The 25091-nt window shown below is 41.6% G+C and overlaps 3 protein-coding genes across 5 annotated transcripts in view; 1 reads left to right on the top strand and 2 right to left on the bottom strand.

Moving 5' to 3' along the window:
• Positions 1 to 8059, bottom strand: part of kif15 (kinesin family member 15) — a 10902-nt gene extending 2843 nt beyond the window's left edge. Inside the window, exons 1-28 of one of the 2 annotated variants that reach the window (XM_037072694.1) lie at positions 7922 to 8059; positions 7652 to 7682; positions 7178 to 7361; positions 6990 to 7066; positions 6859 to 6896; positions 6668 to 6765; positions 6375 to 6554; positions 5870 to 6079; positions 5648 to 5773; positions 5210 to 5332; positions 4961 to 5108; positions 4666 to 4757; positions 4352 to 4561; positions 3861 to 4038; positions 3624 to 3765; positions 3049 to 3190; positions 2734 to 2901; positions 2515 to 2643; positions 2306 to 2411; positions 2007 to 2172; positions 1767 to 1917; positions 1598 to 1683; positions 1433 to 1511; positions 887 to 973; positions 683 to 787; positions 476 to 598; positions 205 to 351; positions 15 to 110 (exon numbers count right to left, since the gene is read on the bottom strand). In XM_037072694.1, the coding sequence (XP_036928589.1) occupies positions 15 to 110; positions 205 to 351; positions 476 to 598; positions 683 to 787; positions 887 to 973; positions 1433 to 1511; positions 1598 to 1683; positions 1767 to 1917; positions 2007 to 2172; positions 2306 to 2411; positions 2515 to 2643; positions 2734 to 2901; positions 3049 to 3190; positions 3624 to 3765; positions 3861 to 4038; positions 4352 to 4561; positions 4666 to 4757; positions 4961 to 5108; positions 5210 to 5332; positions 5648 to 5773; positions 5870 to 6079; positions 6375 to 6554; positions 6668 to 6765; positions 6859 to 6896; positions 6990 to 7066; positions 7178 to 7361; positions 7652 to 7682; positions 7922 to 7940 (3441 nt within the window). In that variant the 5' untranslated portion in view covers positions 7941 to 8059. Of the gene's footprint in view, positions 1 to 14; positions 111 to 204; positions 352 to 475; positions 599 to 682; positions 788 to 886; positions 974 to 1432; positions 1512 to 1597; positions 1684 to 1766; positions 1918 to 2006; positions 2173 to 2305; positions 2412 to 2514; positions 2644 to 2733; positions 2902 to 3048; positions 3191 to 3623; positions 3766 to 3860; positions 4039 to 4351; positions 4562 to 4665; positions 4758 to 4960; positions 5109 to 5209; positions 5333 to 5647; positions 5774 to 5869; positions 6080 to 6374; positions 6555 to 6667; positions 6766 to 6858; positions 6897 to 6989; positions 7067 to 7177; positions 7365 to 7651; positions 7683 to 7921 lie in introns of both variants that reach the window. The other variant, XM_037072693.1, reaches the window with a different exon arrangement.
• A 1093-nt stretch (positions 8060 to 9152) lies between these two features.
• tacc3 (transforming, acidic coiled-coil containing protein 3) lies at positions 9153 to 15645 on the top strand. Of its 2 annotated transcripts, none has more exons than XM_037071990.1 (17): positions 9153 to 9310; positions 10707 to 10872; positions 11278 to 11405; positions 11488 to 11534; positions 11622 to 12744; positions 12850 to 12892; positions 12979 to 13111; positions 13298 to 13356; positions 13455 to 13588; positions 13751 to 13838; positions 13993 to 14121; positions 14466 to 14533; positions 14624 to 14667; positions 14756 to 14916; positions 15037 to 15143; positions 15225 to 15345; positions 15446 to 15645. In XM_037071990.1, exons 2-17 carry the CDS (start codon positions 10708 to 10710, stop codon positions 15509 to 15511), a joined length of 2616 nt encoding a protein of 871 aa, XP_036927885.1. In that variant the 5' UTR covers positions 9153 to 9310; position 10707; the 3' UTR covers positions 15512 to 15645. The 2 variants fall into 2 exon arrangements, with proteins under 2 accessions (XP_036927885.1, XP_036927884.1); XM_037071989.1 differs by having other exon boundaries at positions 12847 to 12892.
• Positions 15646 to 16292: 647 nt separating this feature from the next.
• The window catches only part of LOC119004786 (fibroblast growth factor receptor-like 1), a 28656-nt gene continuing 19857 nt past the window's right edge, over positions 16293 to 25091 (bottom strand). Inside the window, exons 4-7 of the mRNA XM_037071992.1 lie at positions 21286 to 21372; positions 20319 to 20603; positions 19329 to 19682; positions 16293 to 17956 (exon numbers count right to left, since the gene is read on the bottom strand). Coding sequence (XP_036927887.1) covers positions 17514 to 17956; positions 19329 to 19682; positions 20319 to 20603; positions 21286 to 21372 — 1169 coding nt within the window. The 3' untranslated portion in view covers positions 16293 to 17513. The remainder of the gene's footprint in view (positions 17957 to 19328; positions 19683 to 20318; positions 20604 to 21285; positions 21373 to 25091) is intronic.

Here is a 25091-nt window from a genome sequence, read left to right as displayed (position 1 = left end):
CAGACAAGGCATACCCGAGGTAATGATTTAGGTGTGACTGTCAGCTCAACAAGCGGTTTCAAACTTCCATTTCTGACAGTCCTTTCAACAGCTTCTTGCTGTTGTTGCACCTGTTGCAAAAGGAGAGCCTTGGCATTTAGGAATTTCAAAAAGATATTGGTCTATTTCTTACTCCGTGTTGGGTTGATAAAGAAACAACTTCACCTTCTGCTGTAGATTCTGTATTATGATGTCCTTCTTTGCTGTTTGTTCTTGAGATGACTGAAGAAGGATGTTCTGCTCATCTAAGACCTTAGTGAGTCGCTCAACCTCCTCAGTGGCATAAACAATCTCTTCCTGCAGCACCTCGACCTGAGGACAGACACACACACATGTATTATAGCTTTGCTAATTAGTCTAATTTCCTGTTGTCTACAAAAAACTGGTCAGAACATGAATTACATCTACAAAAATCCACATTTATTGTCAAACTTACCTCTATTTTGTTGGATGCTACACATCTGTCTAAAGTTTCTTTCAGCTCACAGATTTCTGCCTGCATCTTAGACTTTTGTTCCCTGAAATCTTCCCTTTCAAGACTGGCAGTATTGTACTTGGCCTGGAAGAGCAATGAAATACATACTATGAAAAAGAATGAAACTATTTAGGACAAATACTGGGTGAAAAAGGAGGACTGAAGTACTGTGATGTCTTTGATGTCTTCGGACAGGTGGGTAATGGTCTCGTCCTTCTGGCTCTGCTCACAGCGGAGGACTCTGGTTTGATTCATTAGATCTAGGACAACATCCTGTCAAAAAATACACAGGTGGGATTCAGGAGGGTAGCCGACACACTGAAATTGTTTTCAAAGAAATTCTAAACGAGAAAATTATTCACACAGGCTTACCTTGTCCTGTTCAGTCTTCAGCTCCAAGCCTTTTATTGTTTCACTTGCCGATTTGAGATTTTGCTCAAGATCAACAATTTTTGATGCCTTCATAAAAACAAAAATCAGACAATCAGGCTGATGGACTGAGCTGCAACTACTAAATACAAAAATATATAAAACTTTCAAATATGCATATTGTTCTTACAGGGTGTCCACAGGTATCACAGACTCAAATGTAATGCTTTTTAAGACCTTCAAGATAATTTTAAAACACATCAAAACACACCTTATTAAAGCACAGCAATGATGTAGTATATATGTGGTCCCGTGCAGAGGTAGGATATATGCACGAATATGGTTATTACAGTGAGTCGTGTTAATTGTTAACCCCTTTTGCCACAAGGTAAGCACTAGTATTAAAAGTTCAGTGGGACGTTTAAATATCTGTATTTGTGTATGCTTGTGGCACTTAAGAATTTGCAAGAGTATTCAATGACTTGTTAGTCATAATAAACTTAAACCTAAAACAATTAAGGAACTGCAGACACCCATCTTAGGACTCACCTGTTGTTGGTTGAGCCCTGTCAGGTCTGAGACTTGTTTCCAAAGCTGTGTATTCTGCTCCACAGTTTCAATAAGTTCTCTGAGGGCATAGACCACGGTCACTCAAATGCATACAAACATTATTTTACATGTTTAAAACTGGACACGTAGACTGGTAAAACTCACTTTGATGTACTTTCTTTGTTTTCTCTTAATTGGGAGATGAGGGTGTTTGTATGCTCTTTCTCAGACTGCAGAGAATTATTCAATTCCTATAACAGAAGCCAAAACATATAAGATTAGAAAATATAGACAGTTACAGCCTACAATTAATCAAGTTGATGAGTTCACTAACCATGAGCTGTGCTTTCAGTTCATCAATCTTCTGCTGCCCATCCTGCAGCTGCTGTCTTGCCTGATCGGCCTCAAACTTGGCCTCCGCTTGAAGATGGTCAAATGAATCCTGCAGAGTCCGATGCTGCTCCAGAAGCTGCTCCCACTCCAGCCTAGGATGAAGACATGACAGCAGTTGTGGGCACATGAACACATCAGATCAAGAAGAGCCACAGTGCAGAGGGGGTTGACTTATGCTTACTGGACTTTGTCAAGCTGGAGTTGTGTGCTGATCAGACTGTTGGAGAGCTGGCTCATCTCTCTCTGCTGTTCGCTCTGGCCCTTACTTAGCTCGCTCTTCACAGTGGCCAGCTCCTTATCGGACGACTGCAGCACCAGGCGGAGATCACGGATCTCACTTCTCAGCACTGAAGGGAAGGGAAAGAAAGAGTTGAACACAGAACTCTTTTCTCTACCTTTAGATAACAGAAACCTCCAAGTTCAACACAAGCAAAAGTCCACGCAGGTGGGTACAACACAAGAGAAAAATCTGAATGTTACCTTCTGCTGCCTGCTGTTCAGACTGAAGGCTTTGTTGCAACTCATTGACAGTTTCTTGCAGTCTGAGCTGATCCCTGTTCTTGTTAGCTCGCTCAGTGCAAAGTTGCTGCATCAAGAATAATGAGGAAAACAGATAAATCAAAGCACATTTTAGCCTTTATTCTTACATCTTAATTACTTACTATACATGCAACTGCAAAAAAAATTACCTCATCCTTGAGATCAGACTCTTGTGACATCAAAGTAATCTGCTCCTCAAGTTTTGCAATTTGCTGTAACAGCTTGCTGCTCTTTAGCTCCTCTTCGTTCAGCTGTGTCTGGACACGACTAGCTTGATCCTGATGAGAAATAAGAGAAAGTATGAGACAATGAGAAGTCTTCATGCCATTCTTCTGCACATATTGAAGACATAACCCATGTTTCTGAACCTGCACTTGACGCAGTTCCTCAGTCAAGGCCATCTCAGTCATGTCTGAAGGAGGCTCCTCGTCCCAAATATCGTCTCTGTCACCGTCTGTTCCATTCAGGTGCTCGGGGCTTGAGAGAGGCACGAAACGAGATCGCAGGTTGTATGCTTTGGTGGGCGTGGTGAGAATCTGGTAGAAGAGATATGAGGATACAAGAGAATGATTTTTCACAATGCTTGTTAGGGTGAGATCTGCAGGACAACAAAAGCACACTGAATAAACAGAGCTTATGGTTTGCCTCACAGTGATCTGAATACAAACACAAAATTTGCTCACCTTAATTGTTTCAACATGAATTCTGTTCAGCTCTGAGACTTCCTTGTTTTTGTAAGCGTTTGTGGCTTCCAAAATGTTTTCCAAATGCCTGTTGGACTTTTCAAGGTATCTTTTCTCAGACTCCAGCTGAGACATCTGTTTCCTAGAACACAAATCACCATCCAAAAACCACATTAGGCTCTGCCAAACTTTCTTTATAAGCCAACAAAAGGCATTGCATGACAAGATCACAAAACAAATCCACATGACAATGGCGATAAATATGTTGAAATTCTCTGATTCCAGCTTCTTAAATGTAAATATTTATTCAATACATTTCCAAATGTATATTGCCTTATTGCACTGTAGAGAAAGCAGTCACTGATGAAATATGTGTCTGTGGGAAGACTTTGCACACCAGTCCTCACAAAGGTGCTCTAAAATCGTCTGTACTGGATTTCAGGATGGGAAATGTTCTTGGCATATACATTAAGCTTTGGAACTGGCTTGTTGTTAAAACATCTGTTAAGCTTTCCTGGAAAATGCTTGTGCAAATCTGTTTTAAGAGTGGGTCCCTTTATTAAACACCTCCTTACTTGGTAATTTCTTTGTACTCCTCGAAGGCCTGCAAGGCAGCTGTGAGGTCAGACTGTTTCTGAAGCAGCTGAGCCTTCAGCTTCTCAGTTGTAGCCATCAAGACAGGATCTGCAGCCACAGAGGTTGAGGAGGTTTTTCGAGCTGTGGAGCAACAAGAGTTTAGTGATATGTACACAGGTATAGGAAATGGCAAATTTACTTGACCTTTCCTCTGATGACACCAATTATCATCCTACCCTCTGTTAGTCGTTCTGTCTCGACAGCCCTCTGGAAGGTCTCTTCTAGCTCAGCAGCAACTGTGGCTGAAGCCTCTTCAGCTTTCACCACTGATTCAAGCGAACGGAGCTGACGGTTCTCTTGTCTGAGGCCGAAGTTCTCTGCTGCATATCGAGTCATCTTTGGGTGATGTTCAACCTAAAAGGGCAGAAGAGTGCTCAAGAAAATTAGTGCTCAACAGATAAAACATTTAGGTTGTTATTCCAAGAAAAATGGCATATACAGAGCATCTGATTTAACCATATTGGTCTTTTCATAAAGAAAATATGAAGATACCTACCTTGGATTATAACGGAAATAAAATGTGTCATTAAAATGGTCTGCAACAATCTTAGATGGTATGAAAGGATAACATCTAAACTTTATATGTATCCACACATTATGCAGACATATACAGTCATCAACAAGTAATCACCAGAGGGTTAGGCAGTGGTCAAATGGTATTTTGTACCTGATCTCTCAAGATCTTTATCTCTTCTTTCAGCTGGTCAATCAGAGCCTGAGACTCCATCTCTGACAGAAAGCCTTGTCCCTCCTTCAGTTTTTTCTCCAGACGAGATATGTGGTCCTCTCGAAATCTGACAATCATTCGGCTGGAATGGATGAACTTGTCTTTCTGGTTCAAGGCCTCCTCAAGCAGAGCCAACTTCTCAAGTAACATCTGAGGGTGGTTAACATTAGTGTAAGTTTCCCTGAATAGTCAGGGTCATTTCCCAAAATAAATGATAATGGTGTAAAAAAATAAAATAAAATAAAATCCCATACCCTCTTTTCCTCATCACGCTTCCTCCACAGGCGCACAGCAGACATAAACTTCCCTCTATATGAGACATTGTCTTGGATTTCAGCAGATGGACCTGATGAGGAAAGCTGATTTATACTTGTATATAAAAGACCAGAAAACATTTGTTTAAAAACACGTTACATTACATGTAATATAGTAGTTTAATTTACTGTATTTATTACTTCAGTCTAGTCACTTTTGAAAGTGTGCACATGGTTTTAAAGAATATTTTCAAAAGGATGTGTTAAGAGTCACATTTATTCTGTGTATCATTACCCATGGGGAGTTCAGGTCCTCCTGGTGCTACATCTCTCCCATAGTCCACTGGCTGAGAAGTCAGTGCCTGTGCAAGCTGCTCCTTCAGCTTCTTCACCTCAGCTTGTAACTGCTTCACATTTCCCTGTGTGTCTTCATTGATGACGGCCTGGCAAGAGAGAATAATGTTCCATGGATGAATTGATAAAGTGCTCTACCTTCAAAATCACTTATGCCTGTTTTAACACAATATAGAGCTGTATCTGATACCTTGTTCTTGATCAGTTTGGCTCTCTGGGCAAAGTGCAAGGTAGACAGCGTCTCTCCGAAACACTTTGAACCAGGGTGCACATTGGCAATGATGTAAGTCTTTGCATTTCCTCCAAGAGAGTCCTAAAATGACAAACAACTATTACAGTGACAAGATCTATTCAAATTGAAAAAATGGGCAAACGCATCTTTGAATGTAGGATTAATGACTTGAAGGTCAAGTACAAAAGATTGATTCTTCCTATTTTACTACAACCATCACCATCAGAACTGTTTCAAAGACTATAATTGGTATGGATATATATTTTACAATCTGTTTCGCAAACAAACATCAGTTTTAGTAGACATAACAACAACATGTTGAATTTGACTAAAAGCAGACACACAGCAAACTGACATTCTCCACTGAAGCCACATCCTGCATTAGGAAATGCTTACCCTTAGCAAGAAGGTGAGTTTAGAATCTCTGTAGCAGATGTGGCGATTCTTCCCATTGGACACATCAACCAGTGCCATAATCACCTGACCGAGGCACATGAGGGAGCGATTGATACTGCTGGCCTCCTAAAAAAGAAGCAATGCAGAAAACAGCTATTGGCAACACCAAAATAATAAATCTAGCATCTCAGTGGGACACTGAATTCATGGACGTAGCTTCACCTTGAGTCTTGAGCCTTCTGTGTGTGTGTCTTTCTGCCTCTCAGACCCTGCCAGATCTACCAGGTTCAACTGAGACATTCGGATGTTCACTACTTCATTGATGGACTCCTTGGACTCCAAAGTCATGGTGAACACGGCATGTGATCGAGAGGACTCGCGGTTCATTGAGGTGGAGGCCACTCGTCGATTACGCCAGCCCGTAGACAGCACCTACGTTGTTTCAAACACAAATTTTGTACACTCCAGCAGCACATTTCTCAAGATGCCCCCTGCCCTGTAAGATACTTTTAATGCAATATGCAATCTAACAAGACACAACTCAACAGCTAAACAATAAACAGCACACTTTATATTGCACAAAATAATCTTTTGACTTTATGATGATGGATCTGGTTGCAAGGTATATCAGAATATCCTTCTATCCTTCTACCTAGTTGGAGGGTTACTATGCATTATACTAGGTACAATTACCCTCTATGAGTGACAACAAGCAAAATGTTTATACCTGGTAGGCTTCAGCAGCAGAGTTGACAAACTTCTCCACAGCTCCCTCAACAAACAGACCTTTCTTGATGTTCTCCCTGAGGAAAAGGCTGGCTGAGGCCGCGTCCAGGAGGTCATAAATTTGTTCATTGTAAATCTCAATAAATGAACATTTGCAAAGAAAACTCTTAGACTGGCCAGACTAAAGGAGAAAAAAAAAACAAAGACAAAGACAGCAACAGTTTCATTAGAAAACAAACAAATAATCATTGGTTTAAAACAAAGATCTGCATGGAATGAAATGATAAAGCTCACCCTTTCCACTTCTCTGTTGATGAGGAAAAATATGTACTCAAAACTTCGCGGAATGACGCCCCTTAGTTCATCTGTGAAGTTATCCAACTCAGATGGTCCTTTAGCAAGAGAGAAAAAAGTGTCACTACAATTAAGACATTGCTGGATCTTAAAGAATTTGAAGCGATGTGGATAAAAGATTGTATTCTCACCAAGCATGGTGAACGTTTTCCCTGAGCCTGTTTGTCCACTACAGAAGAGAAATTAAGAAATTGAATGGGTGATTGTGCCATAATATATGCCTAATATTATACCTTACATAGACAACAGAATGACTGCTTACTAGGCAAATATGGTACCATTATATCCATTCACGCAAGACTCAACAATATTCTTGGCCACACTGGAGAATACAGAGTCCTGTTGAAGAATGACAGATGAAGATCAGATATCATTATTATCATTATTATTATACATTATACAGTTTTACCCATGTCAGTTGCATGTTGATAAGATACTGTGTCCTCTCACCTGAGATGTGTCCATGTCAGCAACATGATCATAAGTGAAGGTTTTCGGTTCTGGTTTCGAGAGCAGACGGATGGTGTTGGGTGAGGTGACGGTGAGACAGAGATTCTGATCTCCATCTGTGGTCAGCCCACTACCCTGGGTCAGAGGTCGCACTCGCACAAAGACTTTGATAGAGTTGCTGTCACTGCTGTAGGAAATATAAATATAAAACATAAGCACTTGTAAACCGCACAATATTGAGTCAGTGATCCCATTTCGTTTCGAGGATATGACACTCTTTATTTCATTGTAGCTTTTCTAACTGTCTGTTCTCTTCAGTCAAAACAGTAGAAGCATCTCAAATCACAGTTAACTGAGACAAAAGTGTTCAGGCTACGTTAAGGAGCAGAGGCAAATTGAATTCATCAGTATACGATGTTCAGGTTATCAACATAGTCTAACTTGCTGTCGCAAAGCCTCCTAAGGGCGCATTACCTGGGAGCAAGTTGGGATGAATCCGCAGAGCCTGTAAATAAAATAAAAACATTGTATTGATATTGATTTAGCAGATAAAGTTAGTTAAATCATGTTGGTAAGCTAAATCCAACTACGTACGCTACTTAGCTTAGCGTGCTAAATTTGCCAAGATACCTTCATGTTAAATGTTAGCGGCAGCAACCATGTCTGTCTGTGGCATGTTGCCAGCATACTACGCTAATATTACACGGAACAAATATCAACATGTGTAGATGTAGGTTGCTGTACCTCTTCCACTGGAATTCATGGTTGACAAAGAAATGTTCGACGTTAAAAGGTAAAAACAACTTTCATCATAGCAGAGACGACCGAGAACGCACTGTTTACATCCGTCAAAATTGGCGGGCAGAGCTGCCTCTTCTTTGTCACTTAATGACGGCGTATGAACCAGCGTGACATGTGATTATCGCCCCCTACTGTAGCGGAGTGTGCTGCATCATGGCTTTATGAGGGAATCTGAATCTGACATGCTCAGTCATGTTCAACATTTTCTTTACAGTTATTAGCATCAGTGATATAAACATTACTAAATATTATCCATTTCTACTTCACCATTATCCCCAATTTTCCACTAACCCTTGATAATTCACATACTTTTAAAACTGTATGAGTCTGCACATCAGATTTTACAGCTATTGTAATGAACAGTGATCTTTATGTGCCACATTGACAGAGCTTGAGCTGATATAGGAGCAATAATACATCTTACCAACTTATTACTAATTTGTAATCAAAACAAGTTATACTGATTATCAATAATTGACCAGAACTTGTAATATATCAGGTTACAACAACTATCAAAAAAGTTCATGATTAATATTTTGTCCACACAAGATTGGTCAGACTGTGCTTGATTGCTTCGCAGCCAGGCCATGTTATGTCTGCTAGATCACATACCAATTTACAAAGACATAAAGTAATAAAGACATACACAGAAAAATAATACCACCATGCGTATTTCACGGGGAAATAAGCAGTCTAACATCAAATGCAATATTAAATCCGAAGTGAAGCTGTATTACACTTATTGTTTTTGTCTCTTGATTTGATTATTCAGATCTAAATTTGTTTTCTTTTACTTTGTAAACAAGTGAGAGAACTCTCCTAGCCTTACTTCCCCTTTCGCTTTCAATGCTGCAAAGCACCCAGGCTTGTCTATGTCTTCAGCTGGATTATCAGCTAATTTCTTTGTTACACATAGTGTTATTACTTACTGTCCGTGTGAAAACAAGTGAAAATAGCTCATGTCCTGATTACAATTAAAAGCTGTTGTTGTGCACGGTGTGTGTGAGACCACTGTAGCTGAGTTTGCTAGTCGTCGAAATAACTATCTTGCTAGTAATTATATCTCTGAAGTTGGCTCCAGAGCGCAGCCGTCGATTGGATCATATCCGCTCTTGATTGCGATTGGCTGCTTAACCAGGAAGCGCGTTTCCTTTGAATGTTTCTAGCGATTCTATTGGTACGTTTCAAGACTTTTAAATTACAAACGGTTCTCCTCACCCTGGCAAGCCGTGGGGTGTTTAGTAGCACATCTTTACTTGTCGGTCACACGGCAGTTGAATGCTTTCACGAAGGACGTAATTATTTTGACCAAGTTCATCTACTTTTTTTGAGGTAGGTGGTGAATACAGAATGATAATATAGCAGTCTACGCCTCCCAGTCCTGTCGGTTTATACCAAAAACAACGAAAATTTTTGTTTTCCGTTTACTGTTAACGTCTGCGTGGTCTAACGTTACCGTTAGTTCTCAACTCTGTTAGCTAAAAGTGAGCTTAGCTAAAGTAGTCCTTTCATTGTCAGCCCTAGTTATGTTCGTCTAGTGTCAAAGTGCCTTGTGGCTTTTATGACAAACGCCTAATTTAACTAGCTGACGTTCGCTAATTGTCATGTCAGAGAACGAAAAACACAGGAATTGATTATTCACGTGATACATGAATAACGTTTATGCAAACAATGTGTTTTAATCTGACCGGGGCTGACCATGCTCTAAAGTGACTACCAGCCACCAGCCAGATGCTGTTAAAACAAGGACGTGAATGGCAGATTTGCTTCACTCACTAGACCAAATAAAACAATGTTAATCTGTAGAGTGACTGGTTATATTTGAATATTCACTAGACATTGGCCAGTTGACAAAATACTTGTGGTTGCCCAGTACTTTTCTTTTTTTTTTTTACCCTGGGGCTGACTCACCAGCCCCCCCAAAGTATTCATCTGTGTATTTTGTGTCTATATTAATATGTACCACTTGAACCTTAGCCAAAGTACATACATTTGGGCTCTACAGCCGGTTTTTGTTTTTCAAGGCACTATTATCAGTTATATTGATGAATCAGAGATATTGTGATATTTTTTACAGTCATGACATAATGCTATTTTGGCTTGTAGTATTGCTTTAAACACTAATGAAAATTATGAACATATGCACTTATAAACATTTTTTTAGTGACATCTGGTGGACAAACAATGTAATGGAGGCACTGTTCCTCATCAAATATGTTGGCAGGGCTGTGCTGCAACTTTTTGTCACATATTAGCCCAAATATACACTAGTTTGATACCAACATGCATCTGGAATAGGAAAATATTAGCTGACAGTTTGCCCTATGATACAGCATTATTGCCTGTGTAGCTTCAACATCTTTGAACAATGATCTAATTTTCATTGAAAAAAATGCAGCTTTCTAAGTATTTTTTAAAAACCTTTCTACCTTTTTAATCTGCAACACCCCCCTGTAAAAAAAGTTCATTATACCAACCACATTATTTTATGCACGTTTACACCAAGATTCAACTACATTAGTAAAGTGGCAAAGTCACATATGTCTTGATTGTGCTGTTAACTTTGAGTGTCATCTTTCTCAGTGCAGTCCATTTTCACACCCATCAGTAAACCCCATGACCAAAAGTGTCTTATCAGCTGGGTGCAGCTTTGAGGATGATGTCTCCCTCATATTGCAGTTGGCTCGCTCCAGCCCTACAACTTAGTTTGTCTCTTTGCTTTTTACAGGATGAGTTCTGTTGATGTGAATGATGAGAATCGTGGCATCTGCCCTGGAGGAAAGCAGAACAGCTCAATTAACGACATTTTTGCCCTGGATCAACCAACCGGGAGGCCCTCCATCCTGCGTCAGACAGAAAACCTTCCCAGCAAGGCTATGCCAAAGGGGACCAAGGTACAGAATCCGCTCACTTGTTTTAGATATTGTATCCCCGATATTCTTTCACACACTGTATCGACAGTGTCACCATGTTAAACCCTTTTCTACAGCACAGCTATTAGCCTTGTTACCCTGAAGTGGTAGATGGGTAGATCGATTGTTTTTTTGCACCAGGATACCTTTTAAATATTATATAGATTCTTTGCCTATATTAAGCACTACACAATTTTCTGACGGATCATTATCAAGAAGAAAAAAAGCAGATGCTGGTAAACGCTGAAATAAAGGATATTTTCAGTCATCTTTCTAGCACATATTTGCAAAGTAGCCTTACTTTTGTCAGACATAGATACAGTGAAAAGGCTATTATTTTCATTACTTTTCAGTATTTACTATTCTGATCAAATCTCTTGTGTGTAGGTCTGCTTTCAGACTCCGAGGAGAGACCCTCATACTAAAAGAATTCTTTCACCCAGCAAGTCTGCCAAGATGACAAGTGTGGATGAGTGTACAAAATCAATGGAGTCCTTATATTTGGATAAAACAAAGTAAGTAACATTTCTTATACTCTAAAATGCTTCAAATGAAATGACTGATCAACAACAAAACAAGTCTGTTTTGTTTTTACAGTACTTTGCCACTAGATGCTGCTGAGAAGCCTGGGGAGCTCAAACAAGGTGGTTTGTCCAACTTTACAAACTTAGTTCCCTCAAGTGTCTTTGAATGTTAAACAATGTTTGACAGTCTTCTTGAATTTTCCACAGAAGTGTCCTCTTATCCTGATGATGAAATGCCAATACAAAGCAAAGGAGGATATCAGTTGGATTTTGACAACCTTGAAGCTATGGATCCATTCAGTAGCTCTAATAAGATGATGCTTTCTCCTGCGAGACCCGCTGTTGAAAACCCACACCCTCCTCAAACTGAGCCTCAACACACAGAACCCAAGAATACTTTTGATGAGCCAACCAAGATAGAATCGGCACTAGACGAGACGCTTCCATTCAGCCAATCTGTGGAAAATTCACTGGCTGACCTCTCCGCTGACATCAGCTCCACGGAGAGCAGTGTGGTCACAGTGGTGAAGGTAGCAGCGGTCGAGGAATTGGATTCGTACACTGCCACACCTGATGAAAAACAACCTGCTAAAATGTCTCCAAGTATCGATGAAGACAAGGTGTCCGGCAGTTTTGTAGAAGATGCTCCACTGCCAGCGAAGGGTTCTTACAGTCTGGATTTTGACAACCTTGATGCCATCAATCCTTTCCAAACCGGTGGCTCTAAAATTCAGAATTCCCCTGTCCTTGGGAAAAAGGTGCCACACAATAACCCACCTGTTGAGGGGGTTCAGGAAAATAAACCCATACATGCTGATAAACTGCCAGAGGTGGCTCAAGAGGTGCCTGAAGAGGTGCCCATTCAGCCTGAGGTGAAACCCATAGCCTCAGTGGCCCCAATCTTGGCTAATGCTGCCAAAGCTCCAGCTGCTGACACAAAGCCATCTGATGCCTCATTCAAGGAAGGACCAGTTAAACTTGAGTTCAATTTTGATGATGGGGGTGAGGTCAGAAAGAAACAGCCACCCAAGAAATTTGGCAAAAGGCCGCCTGGTCTGAAATCGAAAGCAGAAAAGCCGGCGTTTGATGTCAAACCACCACAAGAAAGCCAAGTGAAGCCTGAAGCCAGTGATGTTACTGAAGGTCCTAAAGGAGCTTACTCATTTGACTTTGACAAGTTTGATGACCCAAACTTCAATCCCTTTGGTACAAAATCAAGCATGAACAACTCTCCAAAGGTCAGCGAGAAATCCAGCCCGGTGCGCATGGAAGCTTCCAATCAAGAGAAAATGGACAAGCCTGTGGAGGAGGAAGATGTATCACATGCATGGTATGTTAACTTTTCTCTGATTGTATCAAGCACTTTTTTTGCAGGGGGCACTGCCACAAACACTTGATTTCACTTTAAGGTCGTATACCTTTTTTCCCCCAGTAGTACTGGAGAGAGTGTCCCAGCTGCTGAAGCCAACCCCGGAGCGGTAAGAGAAGTAATGCAGTTTGATAAATTCATGTTTTTCCATTTAACTTGTTTTTCATCAAAAATGTTTTTATTGTGGTTTGACAGGATGCTGAACACAAGGCTGCCTTTGATCAGGGATTTCAACTTGAAGCTGAAAAACCTGTGGAGAGTCTTCCTGAGCAGAAGTCAGAGGCTGCTTTGTTAGAATTCAATGACGAGTTTGTTCCTGGAACTGTGTGTAAGTAAACGTTGGCTATAACTCTTATTTTGTCAAGTTGTTTTTAGAGTTTGTTGTGTGATTTCATAAGAGTCCGAGAATTTCTCTCTTGAAGAAATGCTTAATTCTGTACAGAGGGAATGTATTCTTTGTGAAGCGTCATTGAATAGTAAGCTCATTTTGATGTTAACTGATCTTTCTCTCCAGTCATGGCCAATGACTTTGATGGACAGTTCGATTACCTTGAACAGTTTGGGTCCAGCAATGTAAGTATTTTCATTGTTTATGTCCAACTAAATTCTGTCATTGTTGATGCATGACCTGAACTTTTTTAAAATGGTTTACTGTTTTCTTAATTCTGCAGTTCAAGGAGTCCGCATTAAGGAAACAATCCTTGTACCTTAAATTTGACCCCCTCCTGAGAGAGAGCCCAAAGAAGTCTGGTGGCCCGGCTGCTCAGATGTCCCACGTCCCTCGCCCCGCTAGCTTTGTTTCACAGTATGACGTACTTCTGTTTTCACTTAGTCTGATTGCTGCTGTCACTGCATGTTAGAGCTGAATTTGTTTCGCTTTGGACGTCGTGTACAACAAAATGAGATTTGTTTCAAATGTAACCACTTTGACCACTTCACAACTGACTTCTTTTCCTCCTCATTTCAGGCTTGCAACCCCACAGATGGCAGAAAAAGAGACTGCAAACGGACCACAAAATGATGATTTCAAGCTCTTTGATGATGCTACGGCACCAGTAAGTCACTCTTGAACTGCCACCATTGACTTGTGCTTAACTTAATACTTACTATTATGAGTGGATGTGTCTGTCTTCTGTTTTGGAAACAATACTCAGCATGTCCTTGCTGTGTCTCCTAACCAGATTTATTTACATTGTTACTTTTATTTAGCCTGCTCCAATCCTTGAGAGCCTCGTCCCACAGTTCCGACAGCCAGCAACAACCGAGGATTCGATTATTGAAGTGCTGAAATACAGTCAAAAGGACATGGATGCAGCCATCGCCAGGGTCCAGGCTGAAGTACGTCCTACACAATGACTTGACAAATGGCAGCACCTATTTCAAACTGTTACAAGGTTTTCATATTTTTGACATCACTTTGTTTAGGTTGAAGCCATTTTATACAGATCTTGTTGATGGCCTGGATTCTGTTCTGTTACGCTTGTGGGTATGCCTACGCACAAGTGTAAGAAAACGTTATTCGTAATATTAAAATATCTAGGTGTGAATTTCCACATGGTGCCCCTTTAACAGAAATGTTCTTTTTTAATTTGAAAGAAGAGATGTATAGGCCCTCACCGTTAAATAAAAACATTTTGTTGTTTTGACACTGATTAATAGTTTGTGTGCGTTCTTTCGAATAGGCAATGGTAAAAGAGGACCAGTGGAGTGCAAAGTACAAAAGGCTACTTGATGATGGTCAAGAAATGAGGTAAGCTGTTGTTTGTTTAATTTGTTTGTCATTCTAACTCAATGCTATCAAGGTTTCACAAACATTTGACACGTTCTTTCTCTCACACAGGAAAATAATTGCAGAATTTGAGCTCATGATTGCACAAATGATGTGTAAGTTAACAAATTATGCATATGTCACAGTTATAAGTATTGTTTTGGTTAACTGAAATGGGCTTTTAAACATCTTTGTATTCATCAGCTGATCGAGAGAAGGAGAAGGAGGAGGCCCAGATGAAGCTCAACGAGGCCCTGCTGGAGAAGGAGCAGGTGTCCAATGATCTGAACACCATGGAGAGATCCTTCGCCGACCTTTTCAAGAGACTGGAGAAGTACAAAGATGTTGTTCAGGGCTACAAAAAGGTTGGCAAACATAAACACTTTATACACTTTATAACACACTGTTATAAAACACGTGACATGTCTTGTGTTTTAGCAAAAGCTGTGGCAGTTTTAGTTAAATTTTCTGTGCCTTTTCCCTAGAATGAAGAGACACTGAAAGCTTGTGCTCAGGACTATCTGGTGAGGATCAAAAAAGAGGAGCAGCGCTACCAGACCCTCAAAGCCCATGCTGAGGAGAAAATTAGCCAGTAAGACACATTACTTTTTACTGTGTTAATGGTTTTTATTGGAGGACATGCAGTGTCTGACTGACATTTATTCATCTTCAGAGCAAATGGAGAAATTGCTGAGGTGCGGTCCAAGAATAAATCTGAGGTATCTGCGCTGCAAGCACAGCTGCGACGGGAGCAGCTGAAGGTACAGTCGCTGGAGAAGAGCCTGGACCAAAAGGTGAGTTAATATATTAGACAGTGTGAATTTCAGAGTTCTTTAAAAATAAAGTCTGAATTATCATCTTTTTTTATATGTTTCTAATTTCCCTTTTTTACAGGAAAAAGAGGCTGAAGAGCTCACCAAACTCTGTGATGAGCTCATCACCAAAGTCCAGAAGGGTTGAGTTCATTTGTAAATACTGTACATTTTATGACTTTATTTCTGGATCATTTTCATGTGCAGCACACTGTTTGTCTTTGTTCGTGTTCTTCTACTACTGTACAAAACTTTAATAAAGATGATTTACAAGTTCTAACAGTTTTGCCTTTGTTATGTGCATGACTATACACCACTAGGGGGCAGTTTCTGTCTTCGTGTTTATTTCATCATCTGGGTTTTGAATTGAAAGCATTATTTATGGATATAGACATAACATGCCTGTTTGAAGCCTAAAAAAAGTACTTCTGTTTAGAATTTCTCCTTAAAACACACAAGCTGTTCAACGTACTCACCTCTCATCTGTCTGGAGCCGGAGCTCATCCCCATCCTGCAACGCTCACAACAAGAGCTCACCTGACACAATGCTCCCCTTCTTTCCTGAGCAATCACAGGGTCCTGTCACATCACTCCCTGAGCAGGACAATGCACTTCCTAAATGGTGAAAGGAAATCCTACCTAGATTGGAGTTGAATGAGGTGGTAGTGCGGGCCGAGGAGAGGGGGAGGCGATTCACTTTAAATGGGGGAAAGATGCTGGTCACTTGGTGTAGTCTTGCAGGGGCCATCACTCATCTAAAAAGGAACTGTGTGAGACTGCTCTTGTGTCTGTATGGTATCTATTCAGTCATTCATTCCAGCAACTTGTGTCCCTCTGCTGGCTGCCCTCTGTGTCACCCTCAGCAGACACTTCAGCCCGCTCAAAGGAAGAAAGCTGACCTGTCTGTATCCAGCCATTATGTTTTAGGACAGGGAATTGCTATCATGGAGGACAACAATCTTACTTTTTTACGCCTTCGTTAACGTTTTGAAGAATATTCATTGGTAGAACAAATGGTTAAATCTTCATGTATACTGAATTTTGTTTAAGGTCATTTAATCAAACTACCAAACCATCACACTTTAGATGATTTAGTTTTTGAGCCTTGAACAGAGTACATCATACAAGATTGTCAAATATAACCAAATTACATACAGAAATACCTACATATTGGCATGAACTAAATGTGATTAAACTGGGTGACGAAGTACTGAAAATGTACTATACACAACAACAACAGTATACTTTAATAACATTACATAGATATGTAAAACGCCTTACTCTGAAAAATAAAACTTTTGATACATTTTTTTAGCAAAATAAATTAAATAATCGTGACTCAACTTGATTATAAAATGACTACAGCTTCATAAACTGTGGTTGGAGAAGGTTATCCTCTGCTGGTTTACCGAAAACATGCTACCGACTGGATGATGGGAACCTAACTAGAAATATAACGAAGACCAATTCAGTTAACATGGAACACACACTTCTGCCATCCCTTGCAGTCTCAGGCAAGGTTTGCATGCCATGACGAAGGCTTAAAAAAACTTCCCAGCCTACTCTATATCACTGATAACAGAGGACAAAAGTGAGGGATGGAGAAAGGTAACATAAAAGATAGTGGTCAGCATTTTAAACATTATGCATCTTTAACAACAAAAGGACTACCTGAGTAGGAGCATAAAAAAGCGGCCCCTTTGTAAATCTTGAGTACCATTTTTCATCTTCGTTTCCAGGCAGAACACACGGAGCCTCAGCACTCCAACAGCTGAATAAGTGAAAGGTAAAACCCAACCTCCATTTTCTGCTACACCTCAAGTAGGAAAATGCCAAATTCAGCTGCTGAGGAAGACCTTTCAGCTGCGTTTAAACTCACATGCTGCAAAAAACAAAAGTCCTTTTTTTTGTATTAAGTGCACAACAAGGATTCATGGATTTTTCTTTTAGTGGTGTGAGGATCTGACAGGTATAAAAATAAGCACCAAATATGGAAGTTTGGATGTGTATCACTGGCCACTGTTTTTCCCACTCTTCCCAGTCATCTCCAGTTTTTTATTTTTTAATGCCAGGTGAATGTGGCTGTTCAGTCCACAGCTCATTGTCCCCACGGAGATACTGGAGCAGTCTGGAGATGTTTGGCACCGAAGCTAACACTGAAAATGAATGTGTTGATGCTGATGTACTTTTCCATCCACGTGCGAGTGAGTGTGCGTGTGAATGTCAGTGTAAATTTTCGGGTAGATTTTAGGGGGGATCGTTGGGCCTCCCTGGGCGAGGAGGAGCTGCTGCTGTGCCAGGTACTCCTCATAGTTCATGGAGCTCATGCAGTCTTTCTCCGGGCTGGAGGAGCTGGACGACGGAGCCGCGTAGCCCCTGTCCCGCTCTCGGTAGGGCAGCCGGTGGGAGCCGTGCAGTACCTGTGCGGCCGCAGCTGGAGGGCTGGGAGGGGGGCAGTGTTTTCTGCTCTGGCAGAACCACAGGAGCACGGTGCCAAAGATGAACACTATTCCAGCTGGGATCCCAATGATGACAGGCCAGGGGAGGGAGTTGGAGGCTGGTGAGAAAATGGGCGTGATGGGAGGCTTCGTGTCTGCAGAAAAAGAGGGCCAAAATAAGAATCAAAACAAGGTTCCAGCTCTTAAAACGCTGCCAAGAGTTTGTTTAAATACACAGGTGAAGTGCTTCAGGCCCAAAACAAGGGATTATATTCACCATCAATTAGTCTGCTGTTTTTTTGTTTGGATTGCGCGCTTAGTCAGTAAAAAGCCCAAAGATGCTTTAATCTTTGAGTCGTCTCATACATGACCATCTGTTATCACATCATCACAAGTCATAAAAGTGCCCAGAGGAAGACTGTGAGATGTAAGACGCTGACAGCTCTGCATGAGATATTAAGTAGACCGTCAAATAAAATATGTTTGATGTATAAATGACAAAAAAAACCCTGAAAAATCCACACATTTGTGTAGCAAAAACCAGCAAGTTTTTCACACTTTTTTCCTTGAAAACTGACTTACATATTTCATATAAAATCAAAACTGTTGATTATTTTCTGTTGATTATTTTCCAATTGGTTTATGGATCAATCATTTGAGTTTGGGCTGGGATGTCTAAAGAGACTATATATCATCTTATATTTTGGCACAAGTGTTGTCTTTTCCTGGTTTTTAAAGGCTGTGTCAAATTAAAATGCAATTTTCTGAGCTCACCAGACTGTTCCACTTGCCTTTACCCAAGTAATCATTATATCTACATTACTAGTGATTATTTATCATTAATCTCATTGAGGTAAAATGTTGTGAGAAGTCATCTCTATAATATTGTTGCAATATTGCTATCAAGGTATTGTGTAAAAAATGGTGTGATGATCAGTCCTAGCATCAGTCCAATGATGTTCAGTCCTAGCATTTATGCAGTTCTTTCGAGGATATTTAAAAGTATTGAGATATTATGCTGTATGTTGCAATATAGCCTAAAAATATCTGAATATAATTTTAAGGACAGCCCAGTCCTAATTTGAGCTCCTAAATGCCTACAGCTTTATACATTTGCTTCAGCTAGTTTACTGAAAAAACAAAAACAAAAAACTACACCTCAGCCCTAAAAAACAAGATGACTGCTTCAGTGCCTCCTGAATTGGACAGTTCTTTATATATTTGGTGGAGGATAAGTCCCAAACATATCAAAAACTGGACATGAAGCAGGTAACAACAAAATATTTATGCTTGTTAACCTTGCTTTTGCATGTATGTAGTCTTGCTTTCTTTTCAGTTAAACTCCCTGATGTTATTGTGTGATGTGCACTAATGCAGATCCCTAAAAATAAACAACCACATAAAATATACTAAGTGATAGCACAGATCCTTGTCCAAGTGGGTGATTTGTTACTCTGCAGTATTTCTGCAACACATCCTGCTGCTGTGGCAGCACAACACTGTAAACAGACATTCCCCAGGCCTCACCTGGCAGCACAGTGAGGAAGGCGCTGCGGAAGCTGTAGCCCATGGTGTTGGCGCCTAAGCAGATGTACATGCCGGCGTCCTCCTCCTTGGCGCGGGTAATGAGCAGCTTGTTGAGGTAGGAGCCATCGGGTCGTGACCACACCTCCCCCGTGGGCAGCACCACGAAGCGGTGGTCTCCCACCTCGATGGTGGAGTTGTAGCGGCTCTCCTCGTTTGTCTCCACGCGTTTGAGCCACTGAATGACCGGCTTAACGTCGCTCCTCACTTTGCACTGGAACGACGTGGTGCCTCCATAGTCCACCGTTGTGTTGACCGGATGAGTGCCCGTCAAAACAGGCTTGCAGTTTGACCTCTCTGTGCAGACAAACAGAGAAACACTGTCAGGGCTTCTTTTGACATGACAGCCCTTCTGCAGATAGAAGAGGTCTTAGTTGTCCATACCGTTATTAGCCTCGGGCTTAGAACTTATAATTGACAGAGAGGGAGGAATACCACATGTAACACTAGAAGTATGTGTGATTAGTTTCCTCTCTTTCTTTGCTCCTGGTTGTACAGCACACATTTCTCATGGGAGGGTTGGGGGGGGGGGGGGCGGGGGTCTGGCAGACAGCTGGGCTTTAATCAGCTCCAGATTGGGTGGAGGGTCTCTGAGTTAAACAGCTTCTCTCCCTCTCTCTCTCTGTCTCTCTCCCCCTGTACAAACACCAGGGCACAAGCCCTCACTCTCAAGTCTGCTTCCTCAATATGCTTCTCATATACATGACTACACAAGCACATTCATCCATGCAGCGAGGATATGAGTAAGACCTGCTGATCGTGATCAGACGTCAGGAGCAGGTAGATCAGAGGGAAGGTTTTTTTGTAAAGGTTACAGTTATTCCTATGCTACTTCCCAAAGCAAAGATTCACATTCCTCATCTGTTAGCATTCATATTTCCAGGTGAGTACATTCGGTATGCGTGCAGCTCAGCCTCTCTGTGGGATACTCACGTACGACATCGACCTTATACGTCGCGTTGATTTCCCCGGCCCGATTGGAGACCCTGCAGGTGTATCTGCCGCTCTGCTCGGGCGTCAGGTTCCTGAGACTCAAAGTCCACTTCTTCTGCCGGCCCTCGCCGACCTCCTGCTCCGTCAGCGGCCTGTCATCCTTCAGCCACACGATGTCCGGTCGAGGATTTCCACTGGCCATGCACTTGAGCCGCAGTGAGCTGCCCTCAGGACGAGCTATCACCCTATTTCTCATCTTAGCAGGCTGAGTGAAGCAGGGACGCACTGTTGGGGAAACAAGAGGAAACATTCAGTAACTGAGGAGAGGATACATGACGTGAGCTGACAATTCAGCCTTATTTAAAAAGGACCGTACCACTGTTTTTGCAAATTCATATACACTCTATACATTTTTGCTGACTTTTATTACAGGCTTGCTGGGATGATTTAGAGATTCCACATGTTTTTCTTTTTCTTTCTGTTCCAGACTCCCATTGATTTGTGTTGAATAGAAACTTGTTCCAGTAATCTAATTCATCACAGTCAAATCTGCATTAAACTGCATCACTAGGCAACCATTTTACGGTGTTTCTTTTTTGGGGGGTTGTTTTGCTTCAGATGTTTAGCAGAATGCTGCAGTGCTGTTTTGCTGTCTGCTGCCTCAGAAATGTTTTGTAGACTACGAAACTTGACCCGACTTTCCATCGGCATGGATGGTTAGTAGATAATGACTGAGTTTTCAATTTTGGGTGAATTGTTCCCTTAAATGCAGACATGACATGACAGAGGAAGTTTTATGAGTCGACTAATAGAGTTTTATAGCATGAAGAGATAAAAGCTTGGAAAAAGTAATGCATCCAAAAATCTGAAATCAAAAGTACATGTGATTTGTAGAACATGCAGAACCACTCTTGTTATCCTTTAATTTACTACTGCATCGTTGTTAGCATGCCAACAGAGCTCTTACCAAATTTTTCTGACAAGCCATCAGTGCCCAGGTCAGACTCTGCTCCGCCAGCTGCCCCGGGTGCAGATTTATCAGAACCTGAGTCATCTGTTAACACAGCGACAACAACAGTTATTCAATCATCAGGTGACGACCAAATGAAACAGCATTGTGTTTGTCCTTTTGAACTGAAGATGAAAACATCTTGTAGAACAGAATTGATAAAACAGAAAATTAAAAAAAACAATTGTAGTGCATGATCTAAAAGTTGTAAGAGCAGATGATGTCACAGGTTACATGAGGTGATTAAACTATAGATTCGCTTTTACAGAGATGTGAGGCCATTTGAATTGATGATGCCATTTTTTAAAAATTCACTTTCCACAACTTTAAGGCAAGATATGAAACTTTTTAGCTTTTCCCGGAGCTTTGACCTCCATTACAAGCTCTAGAAAACGCTGCTATATGGACCTTAGATGAAGATTAGTTGGTGAAATTATTACAATTAAATTAAAAATTATTACAATTAAAATTAAATAATTATTAAAATGATTAAGCTATTTCCAACTTCGTCCCAGTTTGTAAAGAAAAATAAGCTAAACGTGCTTTTTGCTGTGTTTGGCAAAATAAAGAGCAGTATTCGCTAAAATATTACAGGTATATTCCATTTTTAAAGAAGGTATTAACTGCCAGAATCTCATTTTTAATTGCAGACTGTGTCGCCGTCAGCGCTTTTATGGCAGCGACCCAGCACCAAACAGACACAGTAAAGTGTTCCTGGCTCTATCTGAGTAAATTTAGCATTTATAGATAGGCTCCTCTGAGCGGGGGTGCATGCTCAGGTCACACTCTGCAGCATTTGGAAGTAATATGATAAGTTTTCATAAGCCCAGTTCCAGGAGACAGCTGTGGAGTTTATGTCATTGGCTGACATCATGCAGTGGAGCTAAGACAGGGCTTAGAGAGAATATAATGAGTGAAACCTAATCGACGGTTTGTGATGCGTATCGACTTTTCGAGTTAAGCAATGATGAATTAACAGAGCGGATCGGGTTCCTCGCCAGTATCTGCCACTCTGTGCAGGAGGAGATGATTATTGAAGAGCGGCTGCTGTGAAATGATTTTATACGATACTGCTGAGGTGTCACTTCACATTAGACATGGTAAGTCATTCTCGATATTTCTAACAAACTCACCAACGATATGTCAAGGGAGTGGACACAGTATCCCTACGTGGAGGCTGAGTTCACTCTGTGTTTTGATAACAATACAAAATGGAAACACTACCGGCCAGTTCTCTACCTTTCATACCTCTCCTTGATTTCAAGTTCAGCGCAGCCTCAAGTTGGATTTTTCTAGATGCAGTTTGGCACACTTGATTCCCTCGCAGGGTTTGATTGGGTCAGGTAAAGAGTCCAGATGTGACTTCTAACCCCCTCGTTCTGCCTCCCTCCGAGTCCCCCCGAAACCCTCAAAGCTCTCCAGGGTTCTCTGGGTACAAACCCTCCTTTGTTTGTCCCCTGCAGCACCAAGCCCAGCCATGATGTCATGGCTATTTGAAGGGGTTTAACTGGCCAACTATAATAACCCATTCCTTTAAAAAACAGCCTCCACTGGAAGAAATATTTCTCTGTTGCTCACTTGGGCTCTCTGCATTCCTCCCGGTTCCTGAACCTCCCAATCCAAACAGAACATGGTCCCACACTGCCGGGGTTTTCTTTTTGACTCTTTTTTTTTTTCCCCTCAATCTATTTCCTCTCTACTTTTTGGCGATTCTAGGGGAACAATGGCGCCCTTTATATGTCTGTCCTGTTGAAGCTATCCCTTGCCACTATTGTCTTTACACAATGTTGGCTCACTAAACTGCAGACGTGGGTGAGGTATGGCTGCCATATGATTGTTATTTCTTGGAGATTGAAAAATAAAAAGAATCAAGGCCTGTAAATGCACGAGAGGCCTGTTCCTCTGCACTGGGACGTAAGTAAAAGCTGCAACTTATTATAGAATCAGTGATCAAACAAGAGTCCGTATACTTTACGTACTGTAGAGTAGGAAATCAAAAGGATTGTTATGCAAACGGAAATTCGATCACAAGGGTCATGATTCAAGAGCAAGTGAATGCTCCAAGAGAGTATAACGTTGTTTAAAATGCAATCAGCCTTCCTTCCAAACAACTTAAATCCATTCATGGTCTGCTACAGTGTTTAGGGTCTGATGCCATTACCCTCCCACTTCATTCACAAATACAAGCCACAGGAAACAGGTCACTACACACTCTCTCCCCTGGCCTCCTGTGCCAGCTGAATCACAGGAAAAGGGCCTGATAATTTGAGGTCACAACGAGCTCCAGATGTTGTTGGGGACACTGTAATGTCCAGGGAAAGTTGTGCGCAGTGGCCTTGCATCACACTCTGGAAATCTCAAAACAGCTACCACATGTGATCAGCCACACACGGGGCAGTTTATCCAACAGTTGGCCCGACAACGTCTCCAGAGAAGAGCGAAATTGAAAAATGCGCCGCGAGAGCCAATTTCTCCATGTACACATAATGAGCGCTGCCAGCCCAGTAATATATTATCAGTGCAGACATAAGCATTAAAACAAAATCCTGTAAATGTTAATATGAAAATCCCATGTTAATGCTGATATGAAGCCTGCTGTAGCCTGAGCAGCTGAGGACAGAGAGGGTCGCTTTATGCATGGGTCTATCCTGGTGGGGGTGCTGGGAGGTGATGGGGGCCAGTTGTCAAGAGACCACCCCAAACAGGGCCCAAACAGCCAGCTGGAGGGATTGAGGAGGCGCCATGTTGCACTGACTGACCAGATTCTTCAGATAGCTCAGGGGAGGACAGGCTGTCCGCTGGCAGATGGGAGGATCTCTCCAGCCGCAGTGACCCCCCCCCTCCCTTACATCACCCTGCAAAACCCCTCACTCTCTCACCTCCAATCTCACCCCACGTCTCTATGCTGTCTCTTCTTCTTACCATCTCTCTTCTGCTCGACTTCTCTGCTGGGTCCCAGGCGATGTTTAAAATGTTATACTCTCCACGCTGGGCCTTGAACTTGAACAGCTGCCAGGATTTTGTCGACCCTTCTCCCCTGACCGGCACTATAACCGACTGCAGTTGCTTCTCTTGCTTTTTCCCCCTCTGTGATCCAGTAAAAATAATAAACTGACATGATGGATACTGTATGTGCAGCTATGCTGGGAGCTACCCCTCATTTACAGCATCTCAAATAAATAATCTCCCCTCTGATCTCTCTGAGCAACATAATGGGCCTCCCTGCAGGTCACTGCAGTTAGCTGCACGCAACTAAATTAAAATAGGGAACAATTAGGCGATTCAACGTTAATGGAAAGTGTTGCTCATGGTAATTGCAGACTATTTGGCTGAATTAAGATGACTTCAATCCTGGACGTATTTTGACAATGAGGCCCCCTAATCTCTGTGGCATAAAAAAGGCACCCAGAATGCAACGTAGCTCTGCTGGAACAATTACCTATAAAAACAAACGCTGTGGTGATGGCCTGCCAGCGCCTAATGGGATGATGGACAAGAACACAGAGAGAGGAGGGAGGGAAAGGGGGTTCTTGTGAGATGCAGATTTCAGTATCTCAAGTCGGTCCGTCACGAACTCACCACCACCAGAGGACAAGTAGGAAATGGAACGAAACAGATCAGGATTAAGAGTCAGGCCAGAAAGTCTCTAGGTAACTCCAAAAAGGGCAAAAACAGGGCTGATAAAAATCTCAGGGAAATCTGCTTCCAAGAAAGACTTATGATTTAACTTCCAAAGGTATTTTTTCCTAACGTAATCACCGAGT

The sequence above is a fragment of the Acanthopagrus latus genome, chromosome 16 (assembly GCF_904848185.1).
Source record: "Acanthopagrus latus isolate v.2019 chromosome 16, fAcaLat1.1, whole genome shotgun sequence".
Taxonomy (NCBI): domain Eukaryota; kingdom Metazoa; phylum Chordata; class Actinopteri; order Spariformes; family Sparidae; genus Acanthopagrus; species Acanthopagrus latus.
The sequence above is the reverse complement of the archived record's forward strand: the minus strand, read 5'-3'. Positions and strand labels throughout refer to the sequence as shown.